This window comes from Salmo salar, chromosome 23 (genome assembly GCF_965601325.2).
Source record: "Salmo salar chromosome 23, fSalSal1, whole genome shotgun sequence".
NCBI lineage: Eukaryota > Metazoa > Chordata > Actinopteri > Salmoniformes > Salmonidae > Salmo > Salmo salar.
Window position 1 is genome coordinate 53,443,367 of NC_138313.1, and position 18,303 is coordinate 53,461,669.

Consider the following 18,303-nt stretch of genomic DNA (forward strand, 5'->3'; position numbering starts at 1 on the left):
CAGGAGGATAGAATGATGGTCAGATTTGCCAAATGGAGGGCGGGGGAGAGCGTTTTTTTCCCTCTGGTTGCACATTTAACATGCAGATAGAAATTAGGTTAAAAGAATTTAAGTTTCCCTGCGTTAAAGTCCCCGGCCACTAGGAGCGCCACCTCTGGGTGAGCCTTTTCCTGTTCGCTTATGGCCTCATACAGCTGGTTGAGTGTGGTCTTAGTGCCAGCATCGGTCTGTGGTGGTATGTAGACAGCTACGAAAAATATAGATGAAAACTCTCTAGGTAGATAGTGTGGTCTACAGCTTATCATGAGATGCTCTACCTCAGGCGAACAAAACCTCGATACTTCCTTAGATATCGTGCACCAGCTTTTATTTACAAAAATACAGAGTCCGCCGCCCCTTGTCTTACCAGACACCGCTGTTCTATCCTGCCGGTACAGCGTATAACCAGCCAGCTGTATGTTGATGTTGTCGTCGTTCAGCCACGACTCCGTGAAGCATAAGATGTTACAGTTTTTAATGTCCCGTTGGTAGTTTAATCTTCCTCGTAGGTCGTCGATTTTATTTTCCAATGATTTCATGTTAGCTCGTAGAATGGAAGGCGGGGGGGGAGTTTATTCGGGCACAGAAGACATCAAACATATTTTGACTTTATTTTTAAAGCTGCCCAGAGAGGACGTTGTTTTTATAGGCAGAGGCAACTCATTCCATTCTGAGGCTCCAGTATACAAGAAAGTACCTTGGTAGTTTAATCTTCCGCCTAGGTTATTTATTTTATTGTCCAAAGATTGCACGTTTGCTAGCTGAATGGAAGGAAGTGGGGGTTCATTCTCAGAAGGCAGCCCGCCCTCCGGACCCTTTTTCTCCGCCTTCTCTTCACGCAAATCACGGGGATCTGGGCCTGTTCCCGAAAAAAGCAGTATATTGTACGCGTCGGCCCCGTCAGACTCGTTAAAGGAAGTCCGTGGTGAGTAATCGCAGTCCTGATGTCCAGAAGTTATTTTCGGTCATAAGAGACGGTAGCGGCAACATTATGTACAAAATAAGTAAAAAACGTCCGTCTTCTCATCACGCAAATGACGGTGATTTGGGCCTGTTCCCGGGAAAGCAGTACGTCGTTCACGTCGGACTCGTTAAAGGAAGGAAAAGCTTCTGCCTGTTTGTGGTGAGTAATCGATGTTCTGATGTCCATATAGGGCTATACAGTCGGGGAAACCAAATGCAAATCATTTTATAACGTTTTTCTGGATTTTTTGTTGTTGTTATTCTGTCTCTTCACTGTTCAAATAAACCTACCATTAAAATTATAGACCGATAATTTCTTTGTCAGTGGGCAAACGTACAAAATCAGCAGGGGATCAAATACTTTCCCCCCCCCCACTGTATGTCCACATACAGCCCTATATACTAGGAGTATTACATATACATTTTACATTTACGTCAATTAGCAGACGCTCTTATCCAGAGTGACTTACAAATTGGTGCATTCACCTTTTGATATCCAGTGGAACAACCACTTTACAATAGTGCATCTATATCTTTTAGGGGGGGGGGGGGGGTTAGAAGGATTACTATATCCTATCCCAGGTATTCCTTAAAAGAAGTGGGGTTTCAGGTGTATATAGCCCCTATATACAAGTACTGTAGTAATAGAATGGTAGGCATACTGCAGTATTACATAGCAATACTGCAGTTGTCATGTACCTGTTGAGTCCCTGGCAGTATCCTATGTCAGGGTTCCTCCAGGAGAAAGCCAGCAGGACATTACGTAGTTTCTGTATTCCGTCGGCCCCGGGGGACGAGTAGTGTTTGTTGTTAGGTAAGGTCCTCAGCAGGTCAAGCTCTATCTGTTTGGAGGCGGGATTAGGCTTGTCTCTGGCCACACCCAGTAAGGTCTCGTAGTAATTTGGAGCCAGGTTGTCACGGAACTTCCTGGTGTGGTAAGAAACGCACCAGCGCCACACCTGGGAAGAGGGTGGGAGGAAGTAGAGTCATTGATTAATTTATGCTTGCACACCTCAATTTATTTTTGGCTGGGAAAACTCTGGATTTATTGGTTAAAAAAACAAAAAAACAAAAAAAAACACAGTGTCCAAAACCTAAACTTAACAGGTTAGCCACTCATATCCCTGAGCACGTTTGCCAAATTTCATCACTGAGTGGAACATATCAAGAGAGATAAACATGTGGCCGTTATAGCGCCTCTGACTGTTCGATTCGTTATATATGTGTGGCTCAGTTGGTAGAGCATGGTGTGTGCAACGCCAGGGTTGTGGGTTCGATTCCCACAGGGGGCCAGTACAGAATTAAAAAAAAAATAAAAAAAAATGCACAAAATGAAATGTATCCATTCACTACTGCAAGTCCCTCTGGATAAGAGCGTCTGCTAAAATGACTAAAATGTAATAATATAATCTGATGAATATCTGTGGTGCATTTATGTACCAGACCTCGTCCACATGAATATTTATTAGTCAGTAGGAAGGAAATGTTGAAGAGACAGCAGCCTTGAACATTAACATCTAGTCTTTGGTGTCATTACCAAGCACAGGCAGTAACCAAAGGGACTGTTTAAGATATGAGGGGAGGCGTCATGACCTTCTCCTCGGGACCATCCGGCAGAACGGACAGAAAACGTTCTCTAAGATAACATGGGAGACGGAGATGTTTATCTAGGTTTAGATAGCAGTATATAAACCTCTATATGTAAGGAACACACACTTCAGATCGGGATTTTATGTATCTAAGTTTAACTGTGACCTCTCCAGCTTGCTGACAATAAAGAGCGTTTCCAATTTTTTTATATCGACTTAAGAGTGGTCCCGTGTTGAAAGTCCACGACACAGCCATGTTGTTTGAGATGCTATCTTTGGAAAAACAGAATTGGTGAGACCTTGGTCCATAGATGCCATGTATCATGTTTTGTGCAGATCGGTCATTTGGTGGCAAAGGAGTAGCGTTTAAAGTGTAGTTCATAAAATTCAAAAAGGCCAATATACCGGAACTTACGGGTCCTTGTGGGAAAAAAAAATACAAAAAAAAAATAATAAATATATATTGTGAGGAGGGTGACCTATAGCGAATTTTAGGAATCTAGCTCAAAAGGAATAAGGAGATCGAGCTTTCAAAGTTTAATTTTTAATAGCTTGTTTTATAGCGCCGCCATTGTGTCGCATGACAGGGCTGCAACCTCCTAGGCCTCACCGTCTCACGGGAATTAACATTTCTTCACCAATTGGCAGAAGAAGGAAAATAATCATCAACGGCAACAAATACAACAGGGTCTCACCAGCTTTGCTGCTTGAACCCCTCATTTAAGCTGCGAGCAGCAATGCCGGGGTTCAGCAGTGTGTCCACCGTGACACCATGAGGAAAAAAAATTGGGCAACATTTTCCCTAGGACCAGTTACTTCTGTACTGTTTACCACACTTGCCAAATATCAGAAGACAAAAAAATCTAACTGATGCCTTTAAAAGGTATTTTGGACAATATTCAATGATGCTGACTACTTTATACATCTTCTCCAGGACCGCTGTACCGCCAACAGATACGGTAAATACTGTAGCATCTATGTACCCATGTTTTTAAATGCAAAATGTAGCTGCTATGAGCCAATGAGCTTGCATTAATGTGTTTTTTTTCCTGTTCAACTAACGCCACCATGCAGTGAAACTCAACCATACTTTACAGGTCAGCTAAACTCATATCCTTGAGCATGTGTGCCAAATGTTTATTGGTCAGTAGCGGCCATGTCGTTTGAAATTCTAGCCTAGAAAAAACATAATTTCTGAGAGCTTGGTACATATAGATGACATGTATCAAGTTTCAATAACTAATAAAATATGGTTTCGCTCAGCTTTGCTGCTTGAACCCCTAATTAAAACGATTAAATCGGCCCAAGCAACGAATCGATTCTGAAAAACAGTCCCACACCTTGATGTGAGAAATGAAACGGTATTGCGTTATTTTTGTATACAGCAGTACTGAAAAAGTGTCCAATACATTTTCCCCCCATTGTGTTGTATCATACCTTGGAGCGGTGGACATGTGGCTATAAAGTATATGGAGCGGTGGACATGTGGTTATAAAGTATATGGAGCGGTGGACATGTGGCTATAAAGTATATGGAGCGGTGGACATGTGGCTATAAAGTATATGGAGCGGTGGACATGTGGCTATAAAGTATATGGAGCGGTGGACATGTGGCTATAAAGTATATGGAGCGGTGGACATGTGGCTATAAAGTATATGGAGCGGTGGACATGTGGCTATAAAGTATATGGAGCGGTGGACATGTGGCTATAAAGTATATGGAGCGGTGGACATGTGGTTATAAAGTATATGGAGCGGTGGACATGTGGCTATAAAGTATATGGAGCGGTGGACATGTGGCTATAAAGTATATGGAGCGGTGGACATGTGGCTATAAAGTATATGGAGCGGTGGACATGGGGTTATAAAGTATATGGAGCGGTGGACATGTGGCTATAAAGTATATGGAGCGGTGGACATGTGGTTATAAAGTATATGATATTGTACCTTGGAGCGGTGGACATGCGGCACCCCGCTCCTCATAAGGGCTTTGAGTTCGGGGCAGTGCACCATGTCTCTGTTCATAGTAGAGGAGAGATAGTTCTCCCACTTCACCCCCACTGATACCTCAGGGTCTGTTAGGGAGAGAGAACGCAGGTCCAGAGCCCTCACCTGGAGAGAAGAAGAGGAGGATGATGATGAGATACAGGGAGGGAGGGAGGGAGGGAGGGAGGGAGGGAGAGAGAGAGGGAGAGAGGAGGAGGATGAGTAAAAGGAGCAGGAGGGGGAGAGAGGGACAGGAAGGGAGAGAGAGGGACAGGAAGGGAGAGAGAGGGACAGGAAGGGAGAGAGAGGGACAGGAAGGGAGAGAGAGGGACAGGAAGGGAGAGAGAGGGACAGGAAGGGAGAGAGAGGGACAGGAAGGGAGAGGGGCAGGGAGACAGGAGCAGGGAGACAGGGGCAGGGAGACAGGGGCAGGGAGACAGGGGCAGGGAGACAGGGGCAGGGAGACAGGGGCAGGGAGACAGGGGCAGGGAGACAGGGGCAGGGAGACAGGGAGACAGGTAGACAGGTAGACAGGTAGACAGGGAGACAGGTAGACAGGTAGACAGGTAGACAGGTAGACAGGTCCAGAACTCTCACCTTGGCTACCAGCCTCTCCTCTTCATCATCCTCCTCTGGAACTGTTCTGAAGCCAAACACATCGTACTCACTGGTTGGATGGAGAGGGGAAATAACTGATTGAAATAACCTCACACACAGAGAAATAACCTCACACAGACAGAAATAACCTCACACACAGAGAGAAATAACCTCACACGAGAGAGAAATAACCTCACACACACAGAAATAACCTCACACACAGACAGAAATAACCCCACACACAGAGAAATAACCTCACACACACAGAAATAACCTCACACAGAGAGAAATAACCTCACACAGAGAGAAATAACCTCACACAGAGAGAGAATAACCTCACACACAGAGAGAAATAACCTCACACAGAGAGAAATAACCTCACAGAGAGAGAAATAACCTCACACACACAGAGAAATAACCTCACACAGAGAGAAATAACCCCACAGAGAGAGAAATAACCTCACACAGAGAGAAATAACCCCACACAGAGAGAAATAACCTCACACACAGAGAGAAATAACCTCACACAGACAGAAATAACCTCACAGAGAGAAATAACCTCACACAGACAGAAATAACCTCACACACGAGAGAAATAACCTCACACAGACAGAAATAACCTCACACAGACAGAGAAATAACCTCACACACGAGAAATAACCCCACACACAGAGAAATAACCCCACACAGAGAGAAATAACCTCACACAGCAGAAATAACCCCACACACAGAGAAATAACCCCACACAGAGAGAAATAACCCCTCACACAGAGAGAAATAACCTCACACAGAGAGAAATAACCTCACACAGAGAGAAATAACCTCACACACAGAGAAATAACCTCACACAGAGAGAAATAACCTCACACACGAGAGAAATAACCTCACACACAGAGAGAAATAACCTCACACACAGAGAAATAACCTCACACACAGAGAGAAATAACCTCACACACAGAGAAATAACCTCACACACAGAGAGAAATAACCTCACACAGACAGAAATAACCTCACACACAGACAGAAATAACCTCACACACAGAGAGAAATAACCTCACACAGACAGAAATAACCCCTCACAGACCGCCCACAGAGAGAGAGCAGCACAGCGTCGTCAGCTGAAGAACAACCATAGAAGGTTTTAGTACCTCGCTCAGGGGCACAACAGCAGTGAATAGAGGGGTCAGTGGAAATATACATTGACACAGTATCATATATTGAAAAGAGCAATATACTAATAAACAAGTCTTTAACATGTGACGCTGAAGTAAGATGGAGGTGCAGAACAATCCCTATGAAAGGGTGATTTAAACCGGTTTGAACCAAAAACAAGGTACCAGTTTATATCGTTCCTTTCAGTTCTTTTTTTCAACCTCTGAAATGTACTTTTCTTTTACATTTAGCTCAACATTAAATTAGTCCACCAATCAGAGTAGCTTGCTGTGAAGTGGGCAAGCTATTAAAATGCATTATTACTACAGTAAGCCATCTAGTAACATTGGTAGACTACAGTAAGCCATATTGTAACATCGTTGGTAGACTACAGTAAGCCATATGTAACATCGTTGGTAGACTACAGTAAGCCATATTGTAACATCGTTGGTAGACTACAGTAAGCCATATTGTAACATCGTTGGTAGACTACAGTAAGCCATATGTAACATCGTTGGAGACGCTCTCTATCCACCGGATGTGTACCAAGCTCACTAAAAGTGGCAGTAATAAAGCCTGGTTTCTGGCCTGGTTTAGATCTTATCTGTCGGAAAGATATCAGTTTGTCTCTGTGGATGGTTTGTCCTCTGACAAATCAATTGCAAATTTCGGTGTTCCTCAAGGTTCCGTTTTAGGACCACTATTGTTTTCACTATATATATCTTACCTCTTGGGGATGTCATTCGAAAACATAATGTTAAATTTTACTGCTATGCGGACGACACACAGCTGTACATTTCAATGAAACATGGTGAAGCCCCAAAATTGCCCTCGCTAGAAGCCTGTGTTTCAGACATAAAGAAGTGGATGGCTGCAAACTTTCTACTTTTAAACTCGGACAAAACAGAGATGCTTGTTCTAGGTCCCAAGAAACAAAGAGATCTTCTGTTGAATCTGACAATTAATCTGGATGGTTGTACAGTCGTCTCAAATAAAACTGTGAAGGACCTCGGCGTTACTCTGGACCCTGATCTCTCCTTTGAAGAACATATCAAGACTGTTTCAAGGACAGCTTTTTTCCATCTACGTAACATTGCAAAAATCAGACATTTTCTGTCCAAAAATGACGCAGAAAAATTAATCCATGCTTTTGTTACTTCTAGGCTGGACTACTGCAATGCTCTACTTTCCGGCTACCCGGATAAAGCACTAAATAAACTTCAGTTAGTGCTAAATACGGCTGCTAGAATCCTGACTAAAACCAAAAAATTTGATCATATTACTCCAGTGCTAGCCTCCCTACACTGGCTTCCTGTTAAGGCAAGGGCTGATTTCAAGGTTTTACTGCTAACCTACAAAGCATTACATGGGCTTGCTCCTACCTATCTTTCCGATTTGGTCCTGCCGTACATACCTACACGTACGCTACGGTCACAAGACGCAGGCCTCCTAATTGTCCCTAGAATTTCTAAGCAAACGGCTGGAGGTAGGGCTTTCTCCTATAGAGCTCCATTTTTATGGAATGGTCTGCCTACCCATGTGAGAGACGCAGACTCAGTCTCAACCTTTAAGTCTTTACTGAAGACTTATCTCTTCAGTAGAACCTATGATTAAGTATAGTCTGGCCCAGGAGTGTGAAGGTGAACGGAAAGGCCATCCAGTAACATCGTTGGTAGACTACAGTAAGCCATATTGTTTAATCGTTGGTAGACTACAGTAAGCCATATTGTAACATCGTTGGTAGACTACAGTAAGCCATCTAGTAACATCGTTGGTAGACTACAGTAAGTCATGCTTCAGAGGGGAGGTAGCGAACACACCCGCTGGAATACATTTCCGAGTGACAGAGGGCTTTGCAAAGGAACTTTGTTGACATTTTTTGTGGGACTGGAAAAACAATGCCCAGGACATAAAATAACGTTAGTAACCAGTTCCCATTCTTTTAAAATAATGGTTCTGTTTACGGTAGAGTATAGATCAGGTGCTATCCACCTGTAGAGCGCGGTGTGTGCGTTTACCTGACAGGGTGTGGTTTAAAGACGGCGTGTGTGCGTTTACCTGACAGGGTGTGGTTTAAAGACGGCGTGTGTGTGCGTTTACCTGACAGGGTGTGGTTTAAAGACGGCGTGTGTGTGCGTTTACCTGACAGGGTGTGGTTTAAAGACGGCGTGTGTGCGTTTACCTGACAGGGTGTGGTTTAAAGACGGCGTGTGTGTGCGTTTACCTGACAGGGTGTGGTTTAAAGACGGCGTGTGTGCGTTTACCTGACAGGGTGTGGTTTGAAGACGGCATGTTCCGTAGGATCAGTGTTGTCCAGTGCGTCCTCCAACAGTCTAGAGATGACCTCCCTGGCAGGACTCTGTTCTGAAGAGGAACACACTGGGCTCTTCAGGTCCTGAAGAAGCACCAGGTACTTACTCTCAACCTGACACAGTTTAGCCTCCAACGCCACATACTGGAACACAGACAGACGCACGGAGAGGAGAGAGAGGAGAGGGGAGAGGGGAGAGGGGAGAGGAGAGAGAGAGAGACAGAGCGAGAGAGAGGGAGAGAGAGAGGACAGGGGAGAGAGAGAGAGAGGAGAGAGAGAGAGAGGAGAGAGAGCAGGAGAGAGAGCAGAGAGAGCGAGGAGGAGAGAGAGCAGAGAGAGCGAGGAGAGAGAGAGAAAGAGAGGAGAGAGAGAGAAACATAGTGAGTAATGTTAACAGGGTATGACGGCAGCAGCTGAGGTTAGAGCTGCACTGACTTCTTCCTGGTTGTACACCCCCACACCAACCAATTAAAACCACCCACACACCAACCAATTAACACCACCCACACACCAACCAATTAACACCACCCATACACCAACCAATTAACACCACCCATACACCAACCAATTAACACCACCCATACACCAACCAATTAACACCACCCACACACCAACCAATTAACACCACCCACACACCAACCAATTAACACCACCCACACACCAACCAATTAACACCACCCACACACCAACCAATTAACACCACCCACACACCAACCAATTAACACCACCCACACACCAACCAATTAACACCACCCACACACCAACCAATTAACACACCAAGTACAAGTACACACCAACAGCACCAAACCAGTAGTACACACTAGAGGTCGACCGATTAATCGGAGTGGCCGATTAATTAGGGCCGATTTCAAGTTTTCATACCAATCGGAAATCGGTATTTTTGGACGCCGATTTGGCTATTTATTTTGTATTTTTTTTTAGACCTTTTTTTTTTTTAAACCAGGCAAGTCAGTTAAGAACACATTCTTATTTACAATGACGGCCTAGGAACAGTGGGTTAACTGCCTTATTCAGGGGCAGAAAGACAGATTTTTACCTTGTCAGCTCAGGGATTCAATCTTGCAACCTTACGGTTAACTAGTCCATCGCTCTAACCACCTGCTTTACATTGCACTCCACGAGGAGCCTGCCTGTTACGCGAATGCAGTAAGAATTCCAAGGTAAGTTGATAGCTAGCATTAAACTTATCTTATAAAAAACAATCAATCATAATCACCAGTTAACTACACATGGTTGATGATATTACTAGTTTATCTAGCCTGTCCTGCGTTGCATATAATCGCTTAGGTACACGTTGCTCCAACCATAAACATCAATGCCTTTCTTAAAATCAATACACAAGTATATATTTTTAAACCTGCATATTTAGTTAATATTGCCTGCTAACATGAAATTATTTTAACTAGGGAAAATGTGTCACTTCTCTTGCGACAGAGTCAGGGTATATGCAGCAGTTTGGGCAGCCTGGCTCGTTGCGAACTGTGTGAAGACTATTTCTTCCTAACAAAGACAGCCGACTTCGCCAAACGGGGGATGATTTAACAAGCGCATTCGCGAAAAAAGCACAATCGTTGCACGACTGTACCCAACCATAAACATCAATGCCTTTCTTAAAATCAATACACAGAAGTATATATTTTTAAACCTACATATTTAGCTAAAAGAAATCCAGGTTAGCAGGCAATATTAACCAGGTGAAATTGTGTCATTTTGCGTTCATTGCACGCAGAGTCAGTGTATATGCAACAGTTTGGGTAATTTGTCAGAATTTTACGAAATTATGACATAACACTGAAGCTTGTGCAATGTAACGTTTTGTTTTCGAAATGATAGTTTCCGGATTCGACCATATTAATGACCAAAGGCTCGTGTTTCTGTGTGTTATTATGTTATAATTAAGTCTATGATTTGATGCGGTGGTCGGCAGCAGCAGCTCGTAAGCGTTCATTCAAACAGCACTTTCGTGCGTTTCCCAGCAGCTCTTCGTTGTGCTTCAAGCATTGTGCTGTTTATGACTTCAAGCCTATCAACTCCCAGAGATTAGGCTGGTGTAACCGATGTGAAATGGCTAGCTAGTTAGCGGGGTGCGCGCTAATAGCGTTTCAAACATCACTCGCTCTGAGACTTGGAGTAGTTGTTCCCCTTGCTCTGCATGGGTAACGCTGCTTCGAGGGTGGCTGTTGTCGATGTGTTCCTGGTTCGAGCCCAGGTAGGAGCGAGGAGAGGGACGGAAGCTATACTGTTACACTGGCAATACTAAAGTGCCTATAAGAACATCCAATAGTCAAAGGTATATGAAATACAAATGGTATAGAGAGAAATAGTCCTATAATTCCTATAATAACTACAACCTAAAACTTCTTACCTGGGAATATTGAAGACTCGTTAAAAGGAACCACCAGCTTTCATATGTTCTCATGTTCTGAGCGAGGAACTTAAACGTTAGCTTTCTTACATGGCACATATTGCACTTTTACTTTCTTCTCCAACACTTTGTTTTTGCATTATTTAAACCAAATTGAACATGTTTCATTATTTATTTGAGGCTAAATTGATTTTATTGATGTATTATATTAAGTTAAAATAAGTGTTCATTCAGTATTGTTGTAATTGTAATTATTACAAAGGAAAAAAATCAAAAAAAATGTAATTTTTTTTAAATTAATTGGCCGATTAATCGGTATCGGCGTTGAAAAATCATAATCGGTTGACCTCTACTACACACTTCCTGATGAACTCATATCAAACCAGCAGTCCTGTACCCCAGCAGTACCTTAACCTCCAGAGATCTCTCCCTGGACTCAGCGTTCCCCAGTAGTACCAAACCAGCAGTCCTGTACCCCAGTAGTACCAAACCAGCAGTCCTGTACCCCAGTAGTACCAAACCAGTAGTACCTTAACCTCCAGAGATCTCTCCCTGGACTCAGCGTTCCCCAGTAGTACCAAACCAGCAGTCCTGTACCCCAGTAGTACCAAACCAGCAGTCCTGTACCCCAGTAGTACCAAACCAGTAGTACCTTAACCTCCAGAGATCTCTCCCTGGACTCAGCGTTCCCCAGTAGTACCAAACCAGCAGTCCTGTACCCCAGTAGTACCAAACCAGCAGTCCTGTACCCCAGTAGTACCAATCCAGTAGTACCTTAACCTCCAGAGATCTCTCCCTGGAGTCAGCGTTCCCCAGCAGTACCTTAACCTCCAGAGATCTCTCCCTGGACTCAGCGTTCCCCAGTAGTACCAAACCAGCAGTCCTGTACCCCAGTAGTACCAAACCAGTAGTACCTTAACCTCCAGAGATCTCTCCCTGGAGTCAGCGTTCCCCAGCAGTACCTTAACCTCCAGAGATCTCTCCCTGGACTCAGCGTTCCTCAGTAGTACCAAACCAGCAGTCCTGTACCCCAGTAGTACCAAACCAGTAGTACCTTAACCTCCAGAGATCTCTCCCTGGACTCAGCGTTCCTCAGTAGAATAGTCAGCTCCAGGATCTCCTTATTCAGGAACTTGTTCTGGGATTTATAGCCCTGAACGCTGTCCTGAAAAACAACATTTAATAAGCATCATGGAAACAATCAGAACATAGTTCAGATGAGTTATTACTGTGGTTCTGACCCAATCCCCCCTATAGTTATTACTGTGGTTCTGACCCAATCCCCCCTATAGTTATTACTGTGGTTCTGACCCAATCCCCCCTATAGTTATTACTGTGGTTCTGACCCAATCCTCCCTATAGTTATTACTGTGGTTCTGACCCAATCCCCCCTATAGTTATTACTGTGGTTCTGACCCAATCCCCCCTATAGTTATTACTGTGGTTCTGACCCAATCCCCCCTATAGTTATTACTGTGGTTCTGACCCAATCCCCCCTATAGTTATTACTGTGGTTCAGACCCAATCCCCCCTATAGTTATTACTGTGGTTCAGACCCAATCCCCCCTATAGTTATTACTGTGGTTCTGACCCAATCCCCCCTATAGTTATTACTGTGGTTCTGACCCAATCCCCCCTATAGTTATTACTGTGGTTGTGACCCAATCCCCCCTATAGTTATTACTGTGGTTCTGACCCAATCCCCCCTATAGTTATTACTGTGGTTCTGACCCAATCCCCCCTATAGTTATTACTGTGGTTCTGACCCAATCCCCCCTATAGTTATTACTGTGGTTCTGACCCAATCCCCCCTATAGTTATTACTGTGGTTCTGACCCAATCCCCCCCATAGTTATTACTGTGGTTCTGACCCAATCCCCCCTATAGTTATTACTGTGGTTCTGACCCAATCCCCCCTATAGTTATTACTGTGGTTCTGACCCAATCCCCCCTATAGTTATTACTGTGGTTCTGACCCAATCCCCCCTATAGTTATTACTGTGGTTCTGACCCAATCCCCCCTATAGTTATTACTGTGGTTCTGACCCCCCCCCCCCACCAGATATATTACTGTGGTTCTGACCCCCCACCAGATATATTACTGTGGTTCTGACCCAATCCCCCCTATAGTTATTACTGTGGTTCTGACCCAATCCCCCCTATAGTTATTACTGTGGTTCTGACCCAATCCCCCCTATAGTTATTACTGTGGTTCTGACCCCCCCCCCCAGATATATTACTGTGGTTCTGACCCAATCCCCCCACCAGATATATTACTGTGGTTCTGACCAAATCCCCCCACCAGATATATTACTGTGGTTCTGACCCCCCCCCACCAGATATATTACTGTGGTTCTGACCCAATCCCCCCACCAGATATATTACTGTGGTTCTGACCCAATCCCCCCACCAGATATATTACTGTGGTTCTGACCCCTCCCCACCAGATATATTACTGTGGTTCTGACCCAATCCCCCCACCAGATATATTACTGTGGTTCAGACCCCCCCCCCCACCAGATATATTACTGTGGTTCTGACCCCCCCCCACCAGATATATTACTGTGGTTCTGACCCCCCCCCCCCACCAGATATATTACTGTGGTTCTGACCCAATACCCCCACTAGCCCAGTTTGTACCTTAAGATTGTTTATCTCCTGTTGCTGGCTGGCGGGGGGCGGAGCTGAGCTGCAGTCCTGCAGCGGGGGGGCGTTCCCGTCTGCTCCCTGGGGGGGTGTCTGGGACAGTTTAATGATGACCTCGTCTTTGGCCTGGATAGTCTCCATCAGCATGCTCAGCTGCTCATTGATCTCCCCGACCTGGAGGATACCCACAATATTAACCCACAATATTAACCCACAATATTAACCCACAATATTAACCCCACCTGGAGGATAACCACAATATTAACCCACAATATTAACCCACAATATTAACCCCACCTGGAGGATAACCACAATATTAACCCACAATATTAACCCCACCTGGAGGATAACCACAATATTAACCCACAATATTAACCCACAATATTAACCCACAATATTAACCCCACCTAGAGGATAGCCACAATATTAACCCACAATATTAACCCACAATATTAACCCAGCTAGAGGATAACCACAATATTAACCCACAATATTAACCCACAATATTAACCCCACCTGGAGGATAACCACAATATTAACCCACAATATTAACCCCACCTAGAGGATAACCACAATATTAACCCACAATATTAACCCACAATATTAACCCCACCTAGAGGATAACCACAATATTAACCCACAATATTAACCCCACCTGGAGGATAACCACAATATTAACCCACAATATTAACCCACAATATTAACCCCACCTGGAGGATAACCACAATATTAACCCACAATATTAACCCCACCTGGAGGATAACCACAATATTAACCCACAATATTAACCCACAATATTAACCCCACCTAGAGGATAGCCACAATATTAACCCACAATATTAACCCACAATATTAACCCACCTAGAGGATAACCACAATATTAACCCACAATATTAACCCACAATATTAACCCCACCTGGAGGATAACCACAATATTAACCCACAATATTAACCCCACCTAGAGGATAACCACAATATTAACCCACAATATTAACCCCACCTGGAGGATACCCACAATATTAACCCACAATATTAACCCACAATATTAACCCACCTAGAGGATAACCACAATATTAACCCACAATATTAACCCCACCTAGAGGATAACCACAATATTAAGAGATGTGGTTGTGGTTAGGGGGAGAGATGTGGTTAGGGGGAGAGATGTGGTTAGGGGGAGAGATGTGGTTAGGGGGAGAGATGTGGTTAGGGGGAGAGATGTGGTTAGGGGGAGAGATGTGGTTAGGGGGGAGATGTGGTTAGGGGGGAGATGTGGTTAGGGGGAGATGTGGTTAGGGGGAGATGTGGTTAGGGGGAGATGTGGTTAGGGGGAGATGTGGTTAGGGGGAGATGTGGTTAGGGGGAGATGTGGTTAGGGGGAGATGTGGTTAGGGGGAGATGTGGTTAGGGGGAGATGTGGTTAGGGGGAGATGTGGTTAGGGGGATCTCCTACCTTGACCTTCAGTCCTTTCAGTTCCCTCTGTAGACTCTCCTTCTCCAACGCTAGACGCTCCATCTGACAACACAGGGCCTGGACCTGGCCATCCCTCTCCAGGAGGAGGGCTTCCATCTGGGCTACGTCCGACTGTGGGAAGCCTGGGGCTGGGGCTGACACCGAGGTCGATCCTGGTCTTGGTCCTGAGGCTGGAGGTGAGCCAGGTACTGGAGTTAATCCTGGAGATGGTTGAATCTCTCTCTGGGTGCTCCTCAAAGTCTGCTGAAGCAGTCGGACCAGCTCCTGATGGAGGAGAGAAGATAGTGGTGGTCCTGTGTGGATCAGTGTGGTGGCAGTGTGGTAGTCATTTAGCAGACGCTTAACCAAGGACCAGGAAGGGTTTAAGGGCCTGAAGGACAAAGCAACATTCTTCATCTAGTCGGCTCATTGATTTGAACCAGTACCCTTTAGGTCACTGGATCAACGCTCAAACCGCTAGGCTACCTGCTGTTCTAATGAGTTAGTTACCGCTAGGCTACCTGCTGTTCTAATGAGTTAGCTACCGCTAGGCTACCTGCTACCCTAATGAGTTAGCTACCGCTAGGCTACCTGCTACCCTAATGAGTTAGTTACCGCTGGGCTACCTGCTGTTCTAATGAGTTAGTTACCACTGGGCTACCTGCTGTTCTAATGAGTTAGTTACCGCTAGGCTACCTGCTGTTCTAATGAGTTAGTTACCGCTAGGCTACCTGCTACCCTAATGAGTTAGCTACCGCTAGGCTACCTGCTACCCTAATGAGTTAGTTACCGCTGGGCTACCTGCTACCCTAATGAGTTAGTTACCACTGGGCTACCTGCTGTTCTAATGAGTTAGTTACCACTGGGCTACCTGCTGTTCTAATGAGTTAGTTACCGCTAGGCTACCTGCTACCCTAATGAGTTAGTTACCGCTAGGCTACCTGCTGTTCTAATGAGTTAGTTACCGCTAGGCTACCTGCTACCCTAATGAGTTAGTTACCGCTAGGCTACCTGCTACCCTAATGAGTTAGTTACCGCTAGGCTACCTGCTACCCTAATGAGTTAGTTACCGCTAGGCTACCTGCTACCCTAATGAGTTAGTTACCGCTAGGCTACCTGCTACCCTAATGAGTTAGTTACCGCTAGGCTACCTGCTGTTCTAATGAGTTAGCTACCGCTAGGCTACCTGCTACCCTAATGAGTTAGTTACCGCTAGGCTACCTGCTACCCTAATGAGTTAGTTACCGCTAGGCTACCTGCTGTTCTAATGAGTTAGTTACCGCTAGGCTACCTGCTACCCTAATGAGTTAGTTACCGCTAGGCTACCTGCTACCCTAATGAGTTAGTTACCGCTAGGCTACCTGCTACCCTAATGAGTTAGTTACCGCTAGGCTACCTGCTACCCTAATGAGTTAGTTACCGCTAGGCTACCTGCTACCCTAATGAGTTAGTTACCGCTAGGCTACCTGCTGTTCTAATGAGTTAGTTACCGCTAGGCTACCTGCTGTTCTAATGAGTTAGTTACCGCTGGGCTACCTGCTACCCTAATGAGTTAGTTGCCGCTAGGCTACCTGCTACCCTAATGAGTTAGTTACTACTGGGCATGCTGCTACCCTAATGAGTTAGTTACTACTGGGCATGCTGCTACCTGCTACCCTAATGAGTTAGTTACTACTGGGCATGCTTCTACCTGCTACCCTAATGAGTTAGTTACTACTGGGCATGCTGCTACCTGCTACCCTAATGACTTAGTTACTACTGGGCATGCTGCTACCCTAATGAGTTAGTTACTACTAGGCATTCTGCTACCTGCTACCCTAATGAGTTAGTTACTACTGGGCACGCTGCTACCTGCTACACTAATGAGTTAGTTGCTACTGGGCATGCTGCTACACTAATGAGTTAGTTGCTACTGGGCATGCTGCTACCTGCTACCCTAATGGGTTAGTTGCTACTGGGCCTGCTGCTACCTGCTACCCTAATGGGTTAGTTACTACTGGGCATGCTGCTACATGCTACCCTAATGAGTTAGTTACTACTGGGCATGCTGCTACCTGCTACCCTAATGAGTTAGTTACTACTGGGCATGCTGCTACCTGCTACCCTAATGAGTTAGTTACTACTGGGCATGCTGCTACCTGCTACCCTAATGAGTTAGTTACTACTGGGCATGCTGCTACACAGAGAGCTAATATTTATTTATTTTATTTCACCTTTATTTAACCAGGTAGGCTAGTTGAGAACAAGTCCTTTATTTAACCAGGTAGGCCAGTTGAGAACAAGTTCTCATTTACAACTGCGACCTGGCCAAGATAAAGCAAAGCAGTGCGACAAAACGAACAAAGTTATAAACAAAACGTACAGTCAACAACACAATAGAAAATCTATGTACAGTGTGTGCAAATGAAGAAGATTAGGGAGGTAAGGCAATAAATAGGCCATAGAGGCAAAATAATTACAATGTAGCATTAACACTGGAGTGATAGACGTGCAGATGATGATGTGCAAGTAGAGATACTGGGGTGCAAAAGAGCAAGAAGATCAATAACAATATGGGGATGAGGTAGTTGGGTGGGCAATTTACAGATGGGCTGTGTGCAGGTACAGTGATCAGTAAGCTGCTCTGACAGCTGACGCGTAAATTTAGTGAGGGAGATATAAGACTCCAGCTTCAGTGATTTTTGCAGTTCGTTCCAGTCATTGGCAGCAGAGAACTGGAAGGAAAGGCGGCCAAAGGAAGTGTTGGCTTTGGGGATGACCGGTGAAATATACCTGCTGGAGCACGTGCTATGGGTGGGTGTTGCTATGGTGACCAGTGAGCTGAGATAAGGCGGGGCTTTACCTAGCAAAGACTTATAGATGACCTGGAGCCAGTGGGTTTGGCGACTAATATGTAGCGAGGGCCAGCCAACGAGAGCATACAGGTCGCAGTGGTGGGTAGTATATGGGGCTTTGGTGATAAAACAGATGGTACTGTGATAGACTACATCCAGTTTGTCGAGTAGAGTGTTGGAGGCTATTTTGTAAATGACATCGCCGAAGTCAAGAATGGGTAGGATAGTCAGTTTTACGAGGCTATGTCGCGAAATAGGAAGCCGATTCTAGATTTCATTTTGGATTGGAGATGCTTAATGTGAGTCTGGAAGGAGAGTTTACAGTCTAACCAGACACCTAGGTAGTTG

The 18,303-nt window shown here is 44.9% G+C and overlaps 1 protein-coding gene across 1 annotated transcript in view; it reads right to left on the bottom strand.

The window, feature by feature from the left end:
* The window catches only part of tbc1d2b (TBC1 domain family, member 2B), a 77,746-nt gene that overhangs the window by 12,054 nt on the left and 47,389 nt on the right, over nt 1-18,303 (bottom strand). The window contains exons 6-12 of the mRNA XM_045705890.2: nt 15,122-15,406; nt 13,663-13,842; nt 12,077-12,187; nt 8,590-8,780; nt 5,174-5,243; nt 4,538-4,702; nt 1,702-1,961 (exon numbers count right to left, since the gene is read on the bottom strand). Of these exons, the coding sequence (XP_045561846.2) occupies nt 1,702-1,961; nt 4,538-4,702; nt 5,174-5,243; nt 8,590-8,780; nt 12,077-12,187; nt 13,663-13,842; nt 15,122-15,406 (1,262 nt within the window). The remainder of the gene's footprint in view (nt 1-1,701; nt 1,962-4,537; nt 4,703-5,173; nt 5,244-8,589; nt 8,781-12,076; nt 12,188-13,662; nt 13,843-15,121; nt 15,407-18,303) is intronic.